Genomic DNA, 19159 nt, shown 5'->3' with positions numbered 1-19159 from the left:
TTTGTATTGCTTCCTTTAAAAACAATCACCATTATCATTTATCTCGCTGAGTTTTTTGGCACCCCCTTAGCATTTTGTGCCCTAAATAAGGCAAGTGGTTAGATAGCATCACCGATTCAATGGACATGAATTTGGGCAAACTCTGGGAGAGAGTGAAGGAGAGGGAAGGCTGGTGTGCTGCAATCCAAAGGGTCAAAAAGAATCAGACAGGATTTATGACTGAACAACTCATTAGCCTCACCCACCTCACCCTAGTCCTAGTCTTGCTCTTAGCTCTGTATGTAGTAAACACAAAGAGACCTCAAAGAAGCATCATCATTCAACCCCCTAAAAGTCAATGAGAGCCAATTTCCTGATAAATTCCATGCTTTTGGTGACATTTACATGGCATTTTAAGTTCTTTTAATTTCAAAGACCTAATGTAACATGTCCTTCACCTCATCTGACCCTCAAACACCTTGCGAAGGAAGAATAACACTTACTTTTAATTCCCATCTGTCAAGGGAGAAATTTGAGCAAAGAGAATTATCTTGTGCAAAGGTACACAGCTAAAAACAGGCAATCCCACAGGTGGTTGTAGAACCAAGGTTATTGACTCCCCAGTATTTCGGCTACCTGCTCCAGCCTTCCTTAGCTTTGCCCAGCTTTAGACATTTTTTAAAGTCTCAAACCTTGACAAGGTTTTGTTGTTGTTGTTGTCGTTTTTTGATTTAAGGAATTTTTGCCAAATTAAAAAGTGAAATATTTGTATTGCTAAGATATGACACCAATTATGGACATTGCTCAGGAGAAAGAATCAAATTCCCCCGAGGGCCAGGGACATAGAGTCCCCTTAATTCTGTCTGGGATGGAAGAACTTCTCACTAGCTACTAAAAAACAAACAAAAACCGTCTGAGAGATCAGGGGGTGCCACCCTGAAATGGCAACATAAACATGTCTAACATTTAACATTTTATCCTTGAAAAGTTTTGCAACTGTTGCAGTGTGCTTGATTACATGCTTTTCTTTACTATTAAAAATTACAATTATTTAAAAATTATTTAACTTCTGAACCCTACACCTACCCCCCAGTTCCTTTGTGATATGCAGTGCTTTTTTCCTTTCAGCATTCAGAAAATTTCCAAAAACTATAGGTAAATTGCCTTCCCTTGTAGCTCAGTCAAAATCAGTAAAGAATCCGCCTGCAATGCAGGAGACCCGGATTCGATCCCTCCATTGGGAAGATCTCCTGGAATAGGGAATGGCAACCCACAGCGACTAGTTTTCACTTTCATAGGTCAATTAGATGGAGCTGGAAACTTGCCTGAAGCCCTTAGCCAGCTTCAGGCACTGCCCACACGGCGCTAATTTCCCTTGAGAAGAGAAAGGTGTCCCAACAGAATAGGAGCTTAGGCCCTTGCGTGAGACATGAGGATGCTAGTTAAACGCTCAGCCTTGGAGCCAAGTTTGACTGCATTGGGTCAGGATCCGTACTCGCTTCCTCCCGAGGATTTCTCTGTCCTCAGCCTGTTCCAGTTGTCTGTGAAATGAAATAGTGTCTGCTTCCATAAAGGGATGTGACGATTACATAAGAATGTCTGTGAAAACCATGATAGCTATTACCAATAAACAGAGGCACAGAACACCACTTGGGGTTTGGAAGAATTTGAAAAGCCCCCCCAAAGTGGATACTTCCCAGCAGGGGCCATCGCACTAAGTCGCACGTGCTCAGCCCTTTACATTTTACAAAAGTTCCCCCAGAAACTCTTATTTTGTGCCTCTCCGTTGCCCTAGGAGGCCCCGCGAAGGTCCGTAACATCCTTTATAGATCCCGGGACGCTCGTCCTGTGGGGGAAATCACTAGGTCGGAAGTCAATTCTTGGGCTCGAATCTATTTCGGAACGTCTAGGAGGAAGACGATTTCTTGCCCGGGTCGACGGCCCTTAGGAAGCGGGAAACGCCGTCCGGCATCCCGGCCAATAGGCCGCACGTGAGGCCCCGCCCCCGATGCGAGCCCCGGATGGGGAAGTGGCGTGGACACAGAGACGAGGCGGAGGCCCGGCCAGAGCGGCCCGGCGCGGGTGGGCGGGAAGGGGGCGGTGCCCCGGGGCGGAGCCACCGGAGCGGCGCGGGTTCTCAGGTGAGCGCTCTGTGGCTGGGGCGGGCCGGCCGGCGCGCGCCGGATCCTCGCGGACTCTGCGGGCGTAGGAGGGACGTCCGGAGGAGGCGCGGGGACCTGGCCAGGGTCCGGCCGTCGGAACCCCGGCCTCAAGCGGGAAGGGGCTCCGGAGCTGCGGGTGAGTGGACCTGTCCGCCGGGGCCGGAGTTGGGGATCAGGAGGAGAGGGCCAGGGCCCCGGTTCGAATCCTGGCCCTACCCCCAACCTGCTGTGTGACCTTAGACAAGTCTCTGTCCGTCTCTGAGCCTCAGTGACATCAGTTCTGACAAGAGGGGAGCTGGTACGGGTAGGAACCGCGGAGAGTTTGTGCAGGTGGTTTGGGGAGCGAGCCTTCCTCTATTTACACTCTCCTCGCCCAAGACATCGGTGGCCGAACGTGAACAGTAGGAATTCTCTGTCTCAGAGACCTCGGGCATGTCCCTTGCGCTGGCCCTCACTTTCCTCATCTACAAAATGAATGTACCAAACCTCTTTTAAGGTCTCTTTAATGTTTGAGTGTTACTGATTTATAGAGAGGCAAGGTAATGGTGCCTCGTTCACTCCGAGTTTTCCCCTTTAGGGTATGATAGCGTATCTCGGAGGTTGAAGTAGACCCTGACTTGAATTCCCTTGCATTCCCAGATTGGTTGGTTCTGTTTCTTTCCCATCCCTCTTGGTATTTGGAGGAGTGATTTCATCCAAGGATTGGTGTCACCTCTCAGCTAAGCGAGAGCAGTATTTTCACTGCCCTAAAATCAAAGAAAACTGCAAAGAAAACTCTGACATTCCAGCCTTTTTTGTTTGTGTTTCACTGGCAGGGAGGCAAGATGACTTCTCTCCCCCAAACTTGGAACAGCTGAAGGAAACGACAGTACAAGATGAGAACAACAAAGGTCTACAAACTCGTCATCCACAAGAAGGGCTTCGGGGGCAGTGGTCAGTATTGATTGGTCTTTGGGCTTCTGTTAGTTGGCTGAGATTCTGATATATCCTGTGCCTTGAAGTTTACACGCTGACTGAGGAGACAATGGAGGCTAGGCAGGTAGCTTAACTGAGTGAAGCAGCAGGTGTGATGCTGAAGTATTGAAAGGGTAGCAGGACCAGAGAGCACAAGCCTCTTCCAGAAGCATTTGCATTCTGCATTTTCAGGGATGTTGTGGATATTTCTAGCTTACTACTCTTCATGTGTTTGTTTTTGCTTTATTTTTTTTTTAATTGGTGTATAGTTGATTTACAGTGTTGTGTTTAAGATGTATAGCAAAGTAATTCATATATATATATTTTTTCAAGTATTGTTTTCCATTGCAGGTTATTGCATGGTGTTGAATATAGTTCTGTGTGCTAGGTCCTTGTTGATTTGTTTGTGTTTTTTATTTCATATTTACTGTGTATGTTCTGTAAAATTCCAGTCTGCGTTGGTTCGGCAGATGAGAGAAACTTATGTTCAATGAAAGAGAGGTAGTAGGTGTGCGTGAGACAGGTATGATCAAAGCAGGAGCCTTTGCAGAGCCCTGAAGCACCATGAGTCGGGGCAGGACACAGCATGTTGCCCTCCATTACACCTGAATCTGGGTATCAGCTCTGCCTCTCATTTCCCTGTGACCTTGAGCAAGCCTCTAGTTTACCTTAATTACAAATTCCAGCTCTTTAGGGTAATTTCTCCATTTTTCTTAGCACATTGAGATTATGAATCTGCAGAATAAGGAAGCACCTATTTATATGACCTTTTCTTTTTCCCCTAAAGGAATAAATTTCCTTTCTGTTCTAATAACCTTATTTACTTCAGGAATTGGAATTAACAACACAGTATTTAAAAAATTGTATTTTACTATATATTTGCTCAAAATCCCTGGTGGCTCAGATGGTATAGCATCTGCCTGCTATGCTGGAGACCTAGGTTCAATCCCTGGGTTGGAAAGATCCCCTGGAGAAGAAAATGGCAACCCACTCCAGTACTCTTGCCTGGAAAATTCCATGGATGGAGGAGCCTGGTAGTCTACAGTCCATGAGGTCGCAAAGAGTCGGACACGACTGAGCGACTTCACTTTCACTTTTATATCTGCTCCTGGGTTATATATGTATGAGCCTCCCAAAGGTAAGGGCTGCCAAAAAGGTAGAATAATAGTTTCTATATCATAAGATCTTAAGGAATCAAATTAAGTGATGTATGTAAAGTATTCAGCCAGGCTCCTTCTAGCTGTTAAATAAATGTAGCCATTGTAAGTACCAGGAAAAGGATATACCAGGCATTACTATATTTAAAACATAATTTCTGCTAAAACCACAGTCTGTTGTTAACATTGTACTTTGTATGCAGTGGAAACTGTCTAAATCTTTGTGGAGCAGAATTGAACAAACAGAAATAACTTTTGACACAGGAAAGAATAAAAGGATACAGTATATACAGTGTATCTATTAATACAATGTATGCAAGTCTTCTTTTTCATGTGTGCAAGATGGTGGTGGATCCCTGCCTTACCCAGTCTGCTGCAAGATTATAAAGAAAAACATACATCCTACAATATTACTCAGCCATAAAAAAGAATGAAATGTTGTCATTTGCAACAACATGGATAGACCTAGAGAATATTATGCTTAGTGATTAAGTCAGACAGAGAAAGACAAATACTATGATATCACTTATGTGTGGAATCTAAAAAATAATACAAAACAAATGAATGTATATGCCGAACAAACTCTCAGACATATAAAACAAACTTGTAACCAAAGGAGGGGGGGAAGTGGGAGGGACAAATTAGGGATATGGGATTAGTGGATACAGACTACTATGTATCAAATAGATAAACAACAATGATATTATTACATAGCAGAGGGAATGCACCTCTTATCTTGTAATAGCTCATAATGGAATATATTCTGCAAAAATACTGAATCATATGCTGAACACCTGAAGTTAATGCAGTATTTTATGTCAATAAATAAAATAAAAATCAAATTGAAAAAATACATACAACAAATATTTATTAGGTACATACCTATACCAATGGAGAAGGAAATGGCAACCCACTCCAATATTCTTGCCTGAAGAATCCCATGGACAGAGGAACCTGGTGGGCTGTAGTCCATGGGGTTGCAAGAGTCGGACACGACTTAGTGACTAAATCACCTACCTATACCAAGCATATTTTGAATATGACAAGGTTCCTTCTCCCTAAGGAGCTTTCAACTTGTTGAGACATACATGCAAAAAGAAATGATAAGATTAAACAGGAAGGAATACTTGTTAGACTGTGAAAGTTAGAGGAAGACTTCATAGAGGATTTGCTTTACACCTGTCAATGGAATCTATATCCAAAAAAAAAAAAAAAGCAACTGTGGATTAACTCAGCACTTTGCTTTCCTAGGCTGAATTCTTGTTGGTTCTGATTATATCTGAAATCTGGACATATTTATTTGTCATAATTTTAGCATGATAGAAGGATATGTTGGGAATTCCCTAGTGGTCCAGCAGTTAGGACTCTGCGCTCTCACTACTGAAGGCCTGGGTTTGATCCCTGGTTGGGGAACTAATACCCACAAGCCATGGCCAAAAAAAAGAAAAGGAAAAAAAAAAAGACCATCTTTCCCTAAAAGCTAAAACAGAGACAAAGAAAAAGCAGCAACAAAAAAATACCATATCTTTATGATCCTGAGTTTGTTATATTTCAAAGAGTTCCCTCCCCCCACCCCCAACCCCTAGTGTGGGGCAGGGATAGATAAACATATAAAATCACATTCTCTCTATATTTTAAGAGTCTCCTGTACCCAGCTCCAGACTGAAAAAGAAGACTCTCATACATTATAGATATACTGTATATACTGTATCCTTGCATCCTGTCCTCTGTCAAGTTATTTCTGTTGTCTGTTCAATTCTGCTATATGTGAATTTTTTCCCTGATCAAGCATTGCCCTCCAAGTCCAGGGTGTTTTATTTGGCTTGAGGGATGTGAGAGACAGTGGGTTTTGGAGCCCTGGACTAGTAACCAGTCCTGGTGTACTGTTGTTCCTAGCTATCTACCTTTGGCAAGTTGCTTTATCTCTTAAGTTGTTTCCTTGCTTCTATTAGCTCTAGAGATTTATTGTGAGGGTCACATTCAGACAGCATTTTGAAAAAATCTTTGAATATTAAATAGAAGGGATTGTGCTGTATGTGGGCCCCTGGCTGTCTTGTTCCTGGTGATGCCAGATGCACACCATTTGAGGAAGTAAAGAATTGCCCCAGAGGCCTAATTCCCAGAGAGGAAGAGCTGCCTTCTCCCTGGGAGCAGTGGGCTGTCAGGTAAAGCTCTGGAGACAAAGGTCCCCGAACACCATCCCACTGAGCTGCTCACCAGTTCTGGCTTCCTGTACAAATCCTTCAGTCAAGCTAAATCTCAATTTTATTTATTTATTTTTAAAAATAACTTTATTTATTTATTTTTAAAAATAATTTTATTTTTTTTATTTTTAAAAATAATTTTATTTATTTATTTTTGGCTTTGCTGGGTCTTCGTTGCTGTGCAGGCTTTTCTATGGGTGCAGCAAGTAGGGGCTAGTCTCTAGTTGTGGGGCATGAGCTTCTCACTGTAGTGGCTTCTCTAGTTGCAGAGCACAGGCTCTGGGGGATGCGGGCTTCAGTAGGTGTGGCATCTGGGCTCAGTACTTGTGGGCTCTGGGCGGAATAGTTGTGCTACACGGGCTTAGTTGCTCCCAGGCATGTGGGGTTTTCCCGGCTCCCAGGCATGTGGGGTCTTCCCGGACCTGGGATCGAACCCATGTCTCCTGCATTGGCAGGTGGATTCTTTACCACTGAGCCACTGGGGAAACCTTAAATCTCAATTTTAAATGGAACTTCCTCTGTGAGATGGGGTTGTCACACTGAATGATGGGGTTGTAAGGACCCAGCATGAGAACACGCAGCAACCCACAACCCAAGTGAGTTGCTTGCTGCCTAAGATCCCTGAATTGTCTTTCAGACGATGAGCTAGTTGTGAACCCCAAAGTATTTCCACACATCAAGCTTGGAGACATCGTGGAGATTGCCCACCCCAACGATGAGTACAGGTGAGCGTCTAAGCAGGAGCAGGGGGCTAGCTGGGCAGCCCGCTGTTTCCAGGTGATGTGTTGTCTAAGGGGATGGAGGGCGGGATGTCTCTTTGCCTTGGGATAAAAATGTTCCTGCCCTCTGGGATTTGCTAGACCAATCATCTTTTTAAAAGGAGTCTATTCTTTCTGTTTACGAAGCTGAGAGGAGAACTCTGAACAATTCTGTGGCATTTATTCGTTTCCTTGAATGCAGTAAGTCTCTGACATACAGATGAGTTCTGTTCTGAGAGTGCGTTTGTCCCTAAGTCCAGCGAAGTTGGCCTAGGTTCCCAGCTGACATAATCGGCTGTACAGTACTGCGCTGTAGTAGGTTCAGAACATTGGCCTGGCCAGTATTCGAGTTCTTCCATGGAAAAACCCAAATGAACTTTTTGGCCAGCCTAGTACTTTTTCACACAAATAATACATACATCAAAAACACAAAAAATAATTTAATCTCACAGCACAGTACCGTCTAGTACTGTGGGAGGCACACAGGGGCAGGCACGCATGGTCACGTCTTTGAAAGTCCACAAGTTGAGGGTTTGGATGTAGGGGCCTCACTGTACAAGTGCAGTTTGTTTCTGAAGGAACTCCCCTGTTCTGGTGCTGCTATCAGTATGTCCAGAGTGATCTGTTTGTGTTTTGTGGGTGGTAAAGAAAGCTGATTAGTTACTACTGACAACATCTCTTCTCTTTGTTGCTTTTTCTTCCCCACAGCCCTCTGCTTTTGCAGGTCAAGTCACTTAAGGAGGATTTGCAGAAAGGTAAAAATTCCATCTCTCTTTTCTAAGATTTTTTACACTTTATTGTCTCAGAAACTTTAAGAAACCCCCCTTCACAATGAGGGCACAGTAAATCTCTCCTTATCAAATTGTGTTCCTGCTTGTAAAAATATTGTCAGATACCAAAACTGCCGAGGAATCTCATTTGTCAGCATCTTGAAGGCACTGGAAATTTTTAACTATGTTTAGGGACTTCCCTGGTGGCTCAGTGGCTAAGACTCTGTGCTCCCAATGCAGGGGGCCCGGGTTCAATCCCTGGTCAGGGAACTAAGAGTTCCCACAACCGTGCACAGCCAAATAAATAAATATTAATAAGAAAACAAAAACTATGCTTAGAATCAGAAGGAAAGAAGGTGAAGCCCTACACTTAAACTCCAAAACAATTGTTGGCAAAGCATGCTTTCCTCAATATTATATTTTTTCACAAAATATTTGTTAAGTGTCTACATTGGGTTGGAGCAGGGGAGGAACATACTCTGCTGATTACCTGGCACTTGTGCAAGGCTCTGTACTGGAGCTGTTTGTCATCTATCTTTCTTGATCTTCCCACTAGCTCCCACTAGAGTGAGGGTGGAACCTTTGTCTCAGTGGGATGAGCAAGTTTGCCTGGTGTTAGCAAGTGAAGGAACCAGAGCAGTGATTCTATCAATACTTACTCATTCTAGATCCAAATCCTTTCTTCTAATGACTGTACCATGCTGATCTAGGAACTAAAATGTTAGTTGATAGCAAATAAAAGTAATTCCTTAAATAGCACTGAAAAGAAAAAAATTTTTAAAAAAATCTTCTCTAAAGGATTTTGATGTCAACCACTTTTTTATGTTTTAACTTGATGGGAAAACATGCTTTCAAATTTGAGTGTCCTTTTTACTCTCACCTCATCTCCTGCTGCCTGTTCAGTTTTTTACTTACCAGACTTCAGGGTTCATTGGAAAGTTTGTTTCTTCCTTGACTACCAGCACTGCTTTCATTCCAAAAGAGAAGTGATCTCTTTCCTCTTCTAAGTTTTCAGGACCCTTTGAGCTTTGTTATGTTGCTTCTTAAATTCTTTTCTCTCTCTTTCTCTCTCTCTATATGTAAATTTTCAGTCTGTCTCTCTCTCATTTTTTAATTGCTTGGGTTCAGGTCTTACTTCACCTGAAAAGCAGAGAACTCTCTAAGGTTTAAGTTCCTGAAGGTGGAGAACATGTCTTGCCCTTAACAAAGGATCAGTTGTATTGTTTGTTGGATGTTTGGGTATTTATAAATTGTGTGTGTGTGTGCCCATGCACGCACGCACACGCATGCCCTCGGTCATATCTCATTCTTTGTGAACCCATGGACTGCAGCCTGTCAGTCTCCTTTGCCCATGAATTTTCTAGGGAAGAAATACTGGAGTGGGTTGCCATTTCCTTCTGCAGGGGATCTTCCCGACCCAGGGATCGAACCCACATCTCCTGCTTCTCCTGCAGTGGCAGGCAGATTCTTTACCACTGAGCCACCTCGGAAGCCTTTTATAGATTAGAATGTATTTACCTGGTTTTTCAGAATGTGTTATCTGATCCAGATTTCTTCTCTGTTTCAGAAACTATCAGTGTGGACCAGACGGTGACTCAGGTGTTCCGGCTAAGACCTTATCAAGATGTGTATGTGAATGTTGTAGACCCTAAGGTGCGTCTTTATTCTGGATTTGAATATCTTATGGGGAATGATTAACGCCCTTCCTCAACATTAGGTCTCTAAGGAAATCATGAGTTACTTAGGGCTTCCCTGGTGGCTCAGACAGTAAAGAACTCTCCTGTAAAGCAGGAGACCTGGGTTCAGTCTCTGCTTTGGGAAGATCCACTGGAGAAGGGAATGGCTACCCACTCCAGTATTCTTGCCTGGAGAATTCCAAAGACAGAAGAGCCTGGTGGGCTACCGCCCATGGCGTTGCAAAGAGTGAAACATGATGGAGCAACTAACACACCAAGTATAGTGTTAGACTGTTAAATATGTGGTCATGCATAGGTCATTTAGATTATGGACAGAATGTACATTGTATTTAAAGTCCTCCTTTTTAAAAAGCTTGTCCTATAAAGGTTCTGTACATATATGTATGTTTGTGAAGCTAAATACAAAATTTTCTATAAAAATACTAAAATTTCTTTCTGTGCTCTCATTTTACTTGGAGCAATGATGCTATAAAATTAAGAGGTAAAAATCATTGTCCAAAAGACATGATTGATATTATCTAGGGAAATAAAGCCCACCGCTCAGTGTCATGTTTGTGCACCAAAATCAAGACTAAAACCCTGACTCTCTACTCTGGTATGCTTTGCACTTGACCATTGTACAGTGGCTGTCATGTCTGTTGGAAACTTCCCTGTCCTCAAAAGCCTTCTCAGGCAGGATAAGATTCTGTTTGTCGGGGTTCCGCTACTGAATGGGCTTCCCTTGTGGCTCAGCTGGTAAAGAATCTGCCTGCAATGCGGGAGACCTGGGTTCGATCCCTGGGCTGGGAAAATGCGTGGAGAAGGGAAGGCTACCTACCCACTCCAGAATTCTGGCCTGGAGAAGTCCATGAACTGTATAGTCCATGGGGTCACAAAGAGTCGGATACGGCTGAGTGACTTTCACTTTCACTTTCGCTACTGAATGGTCTTCAGTGGTTGTCTTTTTGTCAAAAACTTTCATTGTGGTGACTGAGCACTATCTTACAACTGTAAAGCCTGGCAGAGTAATGCAGAGACATACATCTGATTATCCTTTTTAGGATGTGACCCTTGACCTTGTGGAATTAACCTTTAAGGATCAATATATTGGCCGTGGGGATATGTGGCGACTAAAGAAAAGTTTGGTAAGATGTGATTTTTTTTTGTTTTAAAGTCTATTACTTTTTCTATTATGTTAATAATCCATGTCACTGGGGAGATTTATATCTAGTCAGAAGAGTATAAAATCATTTCTGATTCCAGCATTACAGACAATTATTGTAGACATGTTGTCTGTCTCCTTCCATTCTCCCTTTCATGTGTTTTTTAATGCTTTGTTTTGCTTGTTTATTGTCACAGAGTTTTACTCTGCATTTTTTGGTCTGAATGGAAAAGTATAATATGATTTTACATTTAAATGGAACTTTGATTTGCAAGTTTTCACCTGATTTCATTTGTTCCTCATGTCTCCTCCTGGGGATAGGCGTTTATTACCCCGAATTTATCTATATGAAAACTGAGATAGAGGGGTTGAGTGAGTTTTCATGACAAGAAAGCCAGTAAACAGTTGACACTAGGCTGGAACCCAGATCTTGTTTCCAGATTAGGCTGCTTTTCACTTTCCCCTCCTCCCATGTTTCCTTGTTTATTTATTTTTAATTGGCATTTTCCACTGAACATGATCAGTTCATCAGAATTGCAAGCTGGTGCGGAAGCTTCTCCTTTTGGACTCTTTGGCAGTTATGGAACAGCAAATCCTAAGTAAAATGTCCACACTGTATATTTTTAGACAGCGATGTCTTTGCTTATTTTTTATTTGGTGGGAGAAGGTTCCATTTTCTAAAATGAGAAGTAGATGTTCTATGTGTAAATAATAGGTGCATATGTGAGCATCTATGACAAGTGTACTAGTGAAGCTGGCCCCTTACTATCCACCCAGTCTTCACTGTTGTCTGTACCTGCCAAGCCCTTAAGAACCTACTGTTAGACCCGCCCCAGCAGGTCTCCCTGTGGGATAAATCTATTACTCCCGTGTTAATTGAGTATCGGGTTGTTAGAAGAGATTAGAAAGCAGGAGACTGTCTTTGTGACGTGTTATGGCCTCGATGTGCTGTTGAGTCTCTCTCTCTCCACTTAGGTCAGCACGTGTGCCTATATCACTCAGAAGGTGGAATTCGCTGGCATCAGGTAACTACTGTGTCACTCTTGATTCATCAGCTTGTAAACAGGAGCAGGATCCAGTGCAGTAACTGTTTTACATACAGCCTCTGAGGCGTGTGGATATCCATATAATAAAATACACAGTAGGTCCAGGAGCGAATAGATATGTTTGCTAGGCACACTTAAAGCCCATTGGAATGTCCAATTTGGGTGTTTTTCTGCTCAATCTGCCCAACTGCAGAGGATCTTCTGGAACCTTCTCTCTCACTTGAGCTCTGATTATGTGGTGACCAGTCTCAACACACATGTCCTGGTTGTGGAATTAACACTGTTGAGCTCCACTTGTTCAGCACATGCTGTGTATCAGGCGTGTGCTAAATATTTTTACATACAGTGCTTGTTCATTGTAGCCAAGAGGAGGGCTTCCCTGGTGGCTCAGTGGATAGAATCTGCCTACCAATGCAAGAGATACAGGTGTAATCCCTGGTCCGGGAAAATCCCACATGCCACCAAGCAACTAAGCCCATGCAACATGACTGCCAAGCCTGTGCTCTGGAGCCCAGGAGCCGCAACTACTGAAGCCCGCTCGTCATAGAGCCTGTGCTCGGCAACAAGAGAATCCACTGCAATTAGAAGCCCACACACCACAACCAGAGAGTAGCTCCTGCTCGATGCAACCAGAGAAAAGCCCATGCAGCAGCAAAGACCCAGCATAGCCAAAAAAGAAGAAAAAGCAATAGCTTAATCTCACAACAATGACTGAAAAATAAACAAAAATGTGTAGTAAAAAAGATGCGGGGCAGAAGATAGCATATTACTTAATACTGACATGAAAATTTTTCAGTGAAGTGGCTTCCACTGGGACTTCCCTGGTAGTCCAGTAGTTAAGACTGTGCTTCCAGTGCAGGGGGCGTGAGTTTGATCCTGGGTTGGGGAACTAAGATCCCCATGCTGCATGGCTCGTCCAGGAAAAGATGGCCTCCATTGAGTAGGGACCCCGTGCCTTTATACGTTCTGTCTACTTGTGATATTGCAGTGGATCTTGTTTTTCTTGAAGCTCATTATCTCAAAGCTTGGATTAGCAGATTTGTTCATCAGTGCTTTTTAATGGTTTTTGTGATATGGACCCTTTTGAGATTTGACAGAGTGTACAGTTCTGTGCTTAGGAAAGATTACATCATTTAGAGGGTTTGTGGGTTCCCCACAGCCCTTCCTCAAATTGAGAGGTTGTCTGTGGACCCCCAAATCAAGAGGTCCTATTGTATAAATTCAGTGTACGGTGAAAGTTCTTTGTGTTGTGTTCGTGGCACTCTGGAAATCTGTAAGTGACCAGGTTATTTGGGTCACAATGACAGAGCAGAGGGAGCTACCCTGAAGGCTCCTCCATTTCTTGGTTTATGTAGGACTCGTAATAATGCGTGTGCGTCTCCTTTCAGGGCACAGGCTGGTGAGCTGTGGGTCAAGAATGAGAAGGTCATGTGTGGTTATATCAGCGAAGATACCAGGGTGAGGGCGATACGATGCTTTTTTGGATTTGTTTCCCCATGTTGTGATGTCTGTAAGTCGTGAAATCAAAAACAAAACAGAAACTAGTAAAAACCTGATCTCACAATCAAGCTCGTGACCAAACTTACCATCTGCCCAACTGGAATAATACTGTAATAAAGCAGGGACTCCTGAAATTCTAGGGTTTTACAGTTTGATCTCTCTGGTTTGGGGGTGATCTTTGTTTTCTTTTGTTTAATATCAGACGTAAGAAAGAAGTGTCTAGGGCACAGACTTCTGTGCCCATTAATACACAGCAAAAGTTAAGCTCAGTAGAAGATTGTGTTGGTAAACCCGGAGAAAGACCTTTGCCAAGGAATCTCCTCCTGTGACTCTGGTACAGTTGGGAAATTCCAAGCTGAGCACCCATGAGCGTCCGCACGCTGTTGGGAATTAGGGCTCGGTAGTTGTGGCCCCAGGGCTCCAGAGCACAGGGTGCTTTCCCCACCCTGGCGAAAGCACCTGTCTGCTCTTCCGTGTTCCCACCCACAGCCTCCCTTGAGAGCAGTGGTGCTCAACCCCAGGGTGACCATGCCTCCCCAGGGGTCTTTCTGCAAAGTCTGGAGACATCTTTGTTTGTCAAACTGGGGTTGTGTGGAGGATTTTGCTCAGCCTGTTACGGCATGAAGCACAGCTCTCCAGAAAGAGAATCACCTGGCCCAAAAGGGCAGTAGTGTTGTGGGGGGGCTGTACTGGGCGCTGTGGGCGGGTCAGGGTCCCTGGCTTCTACTCAGTAAATGCCAGTAGCTCCCACCCCGTCCCCACCCCCTGCAAGTCATAACCTCCAGAAAGGCCACCAGCCACCACCAGACGTCCCCTGGGCGGGCAAGATAGTTGAGGACTTGGGGCAACTTTGAGACATAACCAGTCTGTCTTACAAAAAATTATTTTTGTAATTTGCTTATTTATATAGTGACGATACATATATGTTTTACCCTAAGCAGTATATTACTCGTTTTGCTTACTTTCGAGTTTTATTAAAGAGGAATGAAAATGTATTCTCCCCCTTCCTCCCTCTCACTCTCTCTTTTAGCTGTCTTGTTTGTACTCACTATATCTTAAATCCCTGATTAGGAGTGTATTTGTTATGTCATAGGTTCTGCTCTGTAAGATAATGCCAAATTATCTTTTAAATTCTTCAGAACAATTTATACTCCTAGTACCCATATATAAAACCTCATATTTTTTACTTTCTCCAGTACCCAGTTTTAAAATTTGAAAGTTTTTTCCACTCTAGTGGGCATGCATTGGTATTTTACAGTGATCTTTCCCCCAGTTTTATAGCAATTCACTCCTTTTTTTCTTTTTTTTTTGTCTTGGCTACACTGCAAGGCATATAGGCTATAGTTTCCCCATCAGGGGTCGAAACCTATTCTCCTTGCAGTGGATGGGTGGAGTCATAATCACCGGATCGCCAGGGAATTCCCTTAACCATTTTTAAATGTACAGTTCAGTAGTGTTGAGTATATTCACATCATTCTGAAACAAATCTCCAGAACTTTTTCATTTTGCAGAACTGAAATTCTATCCATCATTGCTTTTTGATGCAATTATGTTTTTGTTTATTGCAGGTGGTGTTCCGTTCTACGTCGGCTATGGTTTACATATTTATTCAGATGAGCTGTGAAATGTGGGATTTTGATATTTATGGTACTGTTCCTAAGTGTGGGTTGTAATGCTAATGGGGAGGTTTCTGGTTTCCTTCAAATTGGTATCATTTACAGTAATCTCTGAACATTCTCTGAAGATATGTCCTGAATCTTTAGGAATCCTCAAATGTTAAAAATAAATGTACATTTTATATATGCAGTGAATTGCATGAAATGTAGTAAAGCATTAATGAAAAATCTGTCTTCTCAGATCTTCAATTATTCTACAAGTACAGAATCAAAAGTCATAGAGGTAGTGACTTTATGGCCAGGAACCAGCAGCTTCTTTGATAACTTTCATTTCATGTTCTATCACTCACAGAAATCACCAGGTTTGTCTCATTTTATTAGAATTACCGTACTGTAAGTCGAGTATGATAAAACTGCCATGAAGTGTGGATGCTGTGCCCAACACACCAGCCTCATGTTTCAAGCAGTTCTAACTTGTGTTTAGCAAAACTACAAATTAATTTTTCATGTAGGTCATCAAGGGTTTTCTCGAGAACAGCAGAAACTGCAAGTGATAATTTAGTGACTGCCCAGGGTCTACCAGATCACCTTCGAACAAATACGAACCATCACTATGAGAATACTTTAGATGGTTCTCTCATTTTGAAGAGACACTCTTTTCAAGCATCACAGCTTGTTCAATCTTGTGTTTTACCTTGAACCCATGACCTCTTACTGAGTGAGGTAAATATTAAATTTGGCTCAATAGAAAGTCTAGGTTGAAACCACTCTTAGGATAGAGCAGTACCCACCTTCTCTTTGACTGGTCCTATTCCTATTACTTTACGGAGGAAGAAATTGCAAGCAAGAAATAAAGAGAATTCTCACCTTCTTCCTATTGTTTCTTTTCAGGGGATCTGTATTTTGAGAAAGCTGTGAATGGTTTCCTTGCTGATCTCTTTACCAAGTGGAAGGTATGTTTCTTCTCATCACCAAGTCTTGCTGTATAAACATCATTCAGTGCAGATTTTAAAAACAATTTCTATTAATCTGCATTTAATGGAGGCACCAGAGCTAAAGTCTGATTGATGAGACTGTAGATTTAAATTACCTTAATCACTTCAACATTGTGAAGTGTACTTGCGAGGAACTCAGGGCTAACATCAAACTCAGTGGTAAGAGACTGAAAACTTTCCCCCTTAAGTTCAGGAACAAAATAAGGATGCTTGCTTTCACCACCAGTATTCACTGCAGATGCAGCCATGAAATTAAAAGATGCTCGCTCCTGGGAAGGAAAGCTATGACAAACCTAGACAGAGACATCACTTTGCTGACAGATATCGGTAGAGTCAAAGGTATGGTTTTTCCAGTAGTCATGTCCAGATGTGAGAGTTGGTCTATGAAGAAGGCTGAGTGCCAAAGAATTGATGCTTTCAAATTGTGGTGTTGGAGAAGACTCTTGAGAGTCCCTTGGACAGCAAGGAGAGCAAACCAGTCTATCCTAAAGGAAATCAATCCTAAATATTCACTGGAAGGACTGATGCCGAAGCTGAAGCTCGAATACTTTGGCTACCTGATGTGAAGAACCAACTCATTGGAAAAGACCCTGATGCTGGGAAAGACTGAAGGCAAAAGGAGAAGTCGGCAGAGGATGAGATGGTTGGATGGCCTCACTGACTCAGTGGACAGGATTCTGAGCAAACTCTGGGAAACAGTGAAGGACAGGGAAGCCTGGTGTGCTGCAGTCCGTTGTGTCACAAAGAGTCAGACACGACTTAGGGACTGAACAACAACAATCAGTGTTGTACTGGGAATTCTAGCCAGAGCAACTAGGCCAAGAAAAGAAAGAAAGAAAAAGAAGGCATCCATATTGGAAGAGAAGAAGTAAAACTATCTTTCCTCACAGGTGACGTCCTCTATGTAGAACCCCCCCCCCAAGTCCATTAAAAAAAAACAGAGCTAATGAACAAATTTAGCAGAGTTGCAAAATCAGCACACAGATCATTTGTATTTCATCAACAATGAACAATCTGAACAGGAAATTAAAACAAGGAGTTAAAAATTTTAAAGAGAAATAAAAATTCCATTTACGAGAGCATCAGAGAAATAACAGAGAAGGCAATGGCACCCCACTCCAGTACTCTTGCCTGGAAAAATCCCATGGATGGAGGAGCCTGGTAGGCTGCAGTCCATGGGGTCGCTGAGAGTCGGACATAATTGAGCGACTTCACTTTCACTTTTCACTTTCATGCATTGGAGAAGGAAATGGCAACCCCCTCTAGTGTTCTTGCCTGGAGAATCCCAGGGATGGTGGAGCCTGGTGGTCTGCCGTCTATGGGGTCGCACAGAGTCGGACACGACTGAAGCGACTTAGCAGCAGCAGAGAAATAAAACACTATGCAATAATTTACCCAAGAAGGTGCAAGGTTTGTACACTAAAATCTACAGAACTTTGCTCAAGGAAAGACCCATATCAGTGAAAAACATCTCATGTTCATAGATCAGAGGACTTAATATTGTTAAGATAGCAATACTACGCAAGGGCTTCCCTGGTGGCTCAGACGGTAAAGAATCGGACTACAGTGGAGAAGACATGAGTTTGATCCCCTGGGTCGGGAAGATCTCCTGAAGAAGGAAATGGCAACCTTCTCCAGTATTCTTTCCTGGGAAATCCCATGGACAGAGGAGCCTGGTGGGCTGCAGTCCATGGGGTTGCACAGAGTTGGACACAACTGAATGACTAAACAACCACCACTGCCGCCAGATGTTGTTATGAGTGTTTTACCTACATTATCCCACTGAATCCTCTTGTCAGTCTTACACAGATAGGGAAGGTACAGCTGAAAGAGGTTAGGTACCTTGCCTGGGATCAGTAGCCTACGAAAGCAGAATAAGAATTCTAATCCTACTCCATCCTTTCCCCTAGTGCTCTCCTGGGATTGTAACCCCAGGCCATCCTGTCTGTGTTTCTATAATCCTGAGCCATGTCAGCCCCATTGCACATCACCTCCTCCGTCATACATGGGTTGAGAAGCTCGCATGCCCACGCCAGCCTGCTGTCGGGCATTTTTCCTGTCTAAAACTTGCACCCCAATCAGATGAGTTTGAAGCTGCATTTGGAGTGCTAGATGTCCAATAAATGAGTTGGCGGCTAGTGAAAGTGTGCCCTTGGTCCTGTGGCTTGTATTTAGGAGTTTCTGTCTACCTGAGAGATAGCTATGAAGAACGTAAGGTGACGTGCGATGTGCGTTATGTTGTCTTCCTTATATGATGACTGCTGAATTGTGCAATCAGTAGGCTGAGTTCGAGTCTAGGTTGGTTAGTGTGGGTTTCTGTTTTCAAAGACCAGGAGGAACTGATACTGAGCTTGCTGACTCCCTGGTGCAGGCCAAATTTCATGCCGTCTGTAAACACCCTACTTCTAGAACATTGAACTCCCGACTGCATGGAAATGTTTATTCTCACTCATCCCCATCCCAGTCCAAAGGTAATTCTCTGCCTTAATTTCAACCCCTGCATCTGAAGCAGCATCCAGTCCCCGTCCTGTGACCCTGGAAGTAGGTGGGAGTGTCTGGTTCTGGCATCCCACTACCCTAAGTTCTGTTCTTCTCTAAACCACAGTCCTGAAAAGGTTAAAAAACACCAGGTATAAATACCAGGATCCTCTGACAGTGGGCTGGTCTGTTCACACCACAGCAAGGAGACAGCACCCCCACCTTATTGATGATTTGCAGTTTTTGTTTGTCTGTTTGTTTTGGCTGCACTGTGTAGCATGCAGGACCTTAGTTCCACAATCAGGGATGGAAGCCGTGCCCCCTGCAGTGAAAGCGTGGAGTCTTAACCACTGGACCACCGGGGAAACCCAGTGATTTGCAGTGACTTCAGAATACTTGCCCAAGGTCATGTAGTGGTCACTTTCAGAGCCACGAGTCAGCCTAGCTATCTCTCCGCTGTATTATGCAGCCTACAGTTACAGGAGGTCACCCAATACCTGAGCCTCCGAGCCTTCCAGAGCTGAAACTGCTATGTTCACACAGGCTGCTTCATGGTGAAGTAAATGGATTAAACTTGAGCCCTCTTTTTCTCTATTCATGCCTAGGAGAAGAACTGCAGTCATGAAGTGACAGTGGTCCTGTTTTCTAGGACTTTTTATGATGCAAAATCTCTTGGTGAGTAACTCTTTCTCTTACAAAGCT

At 43.3% G+C, this 19159-nt stretch overlaps 1 protein-coding gene across 5 annotated transcripts in view; it reads left to right on the top strand.

The window, feature by feature from the left end:
* The first annotated feature begins 2113 nt into the window (after positions 1–2113).
* The window catches only part of DEPDC5 (DEP domain containing 5, GATOR1 subcomplex subunit), a 71514-nt gene continuing 54468 nt past the window's right edge, over positions 2114–19159 (top strand). For all 5 annotated transcript variants that reach the window (XM_065904563.1, XM_065904561.1, XM_065904562.1 and 2 more), the window contains exons 1-11: positions 2114–2277; positions 2957–3074; positions 7094–7181; positions 7923–7969; positions 9552–9637; positions 10722–10805; positions 11798–11847; positions 13257–13326; positions 14937–15015; positions 15876–15937; positions 19063–19132. In XM_065904563.1, coding sequence (XP_065760635.1) covers positions 3017–3074; positions 7094–7181; positions 7923–7969; positions 9552–9637; positions 10722–10805; positions 11798–11847; positions 13257–13326; positions 14937–15015; positions 15876–15937; positions 19063–19132 — 694 coding nt within the window. In that variant the 5' untranslated portion in view covers positions 2114–2277; positions 2957–3016. The remainder of the gene's footprint in view (positions 2278–2956; positions 3075–7093; positions 7182–7922; positions 7970–9551; positions 9638–10721; positions 10806–11797; positions 11848–13256; positions 13327–14936; positions 15016–15875; positions 15938–19062; positions 19133–19159) is intronic.

This window comes from Muntiacus reevesi, chromosome 13 (assembly GCF_963930625.1).
Source record: "Muntiacus reevesi chromosome 13, mMunRee1.1, whole genome shotgun sequence".
NCBI classification, from domain to species: domain Eukaryota; kingdom Metazoa; phylum Chordata; class Mammalia; order Artiodactyla; family Cervidae; genus Muntiacus; species Muntiacus reevesi.
Note: the sequence above shows the minus strand (reverse complement) of the source record. Positions and strands in the feature narration are given on the sequence as shown.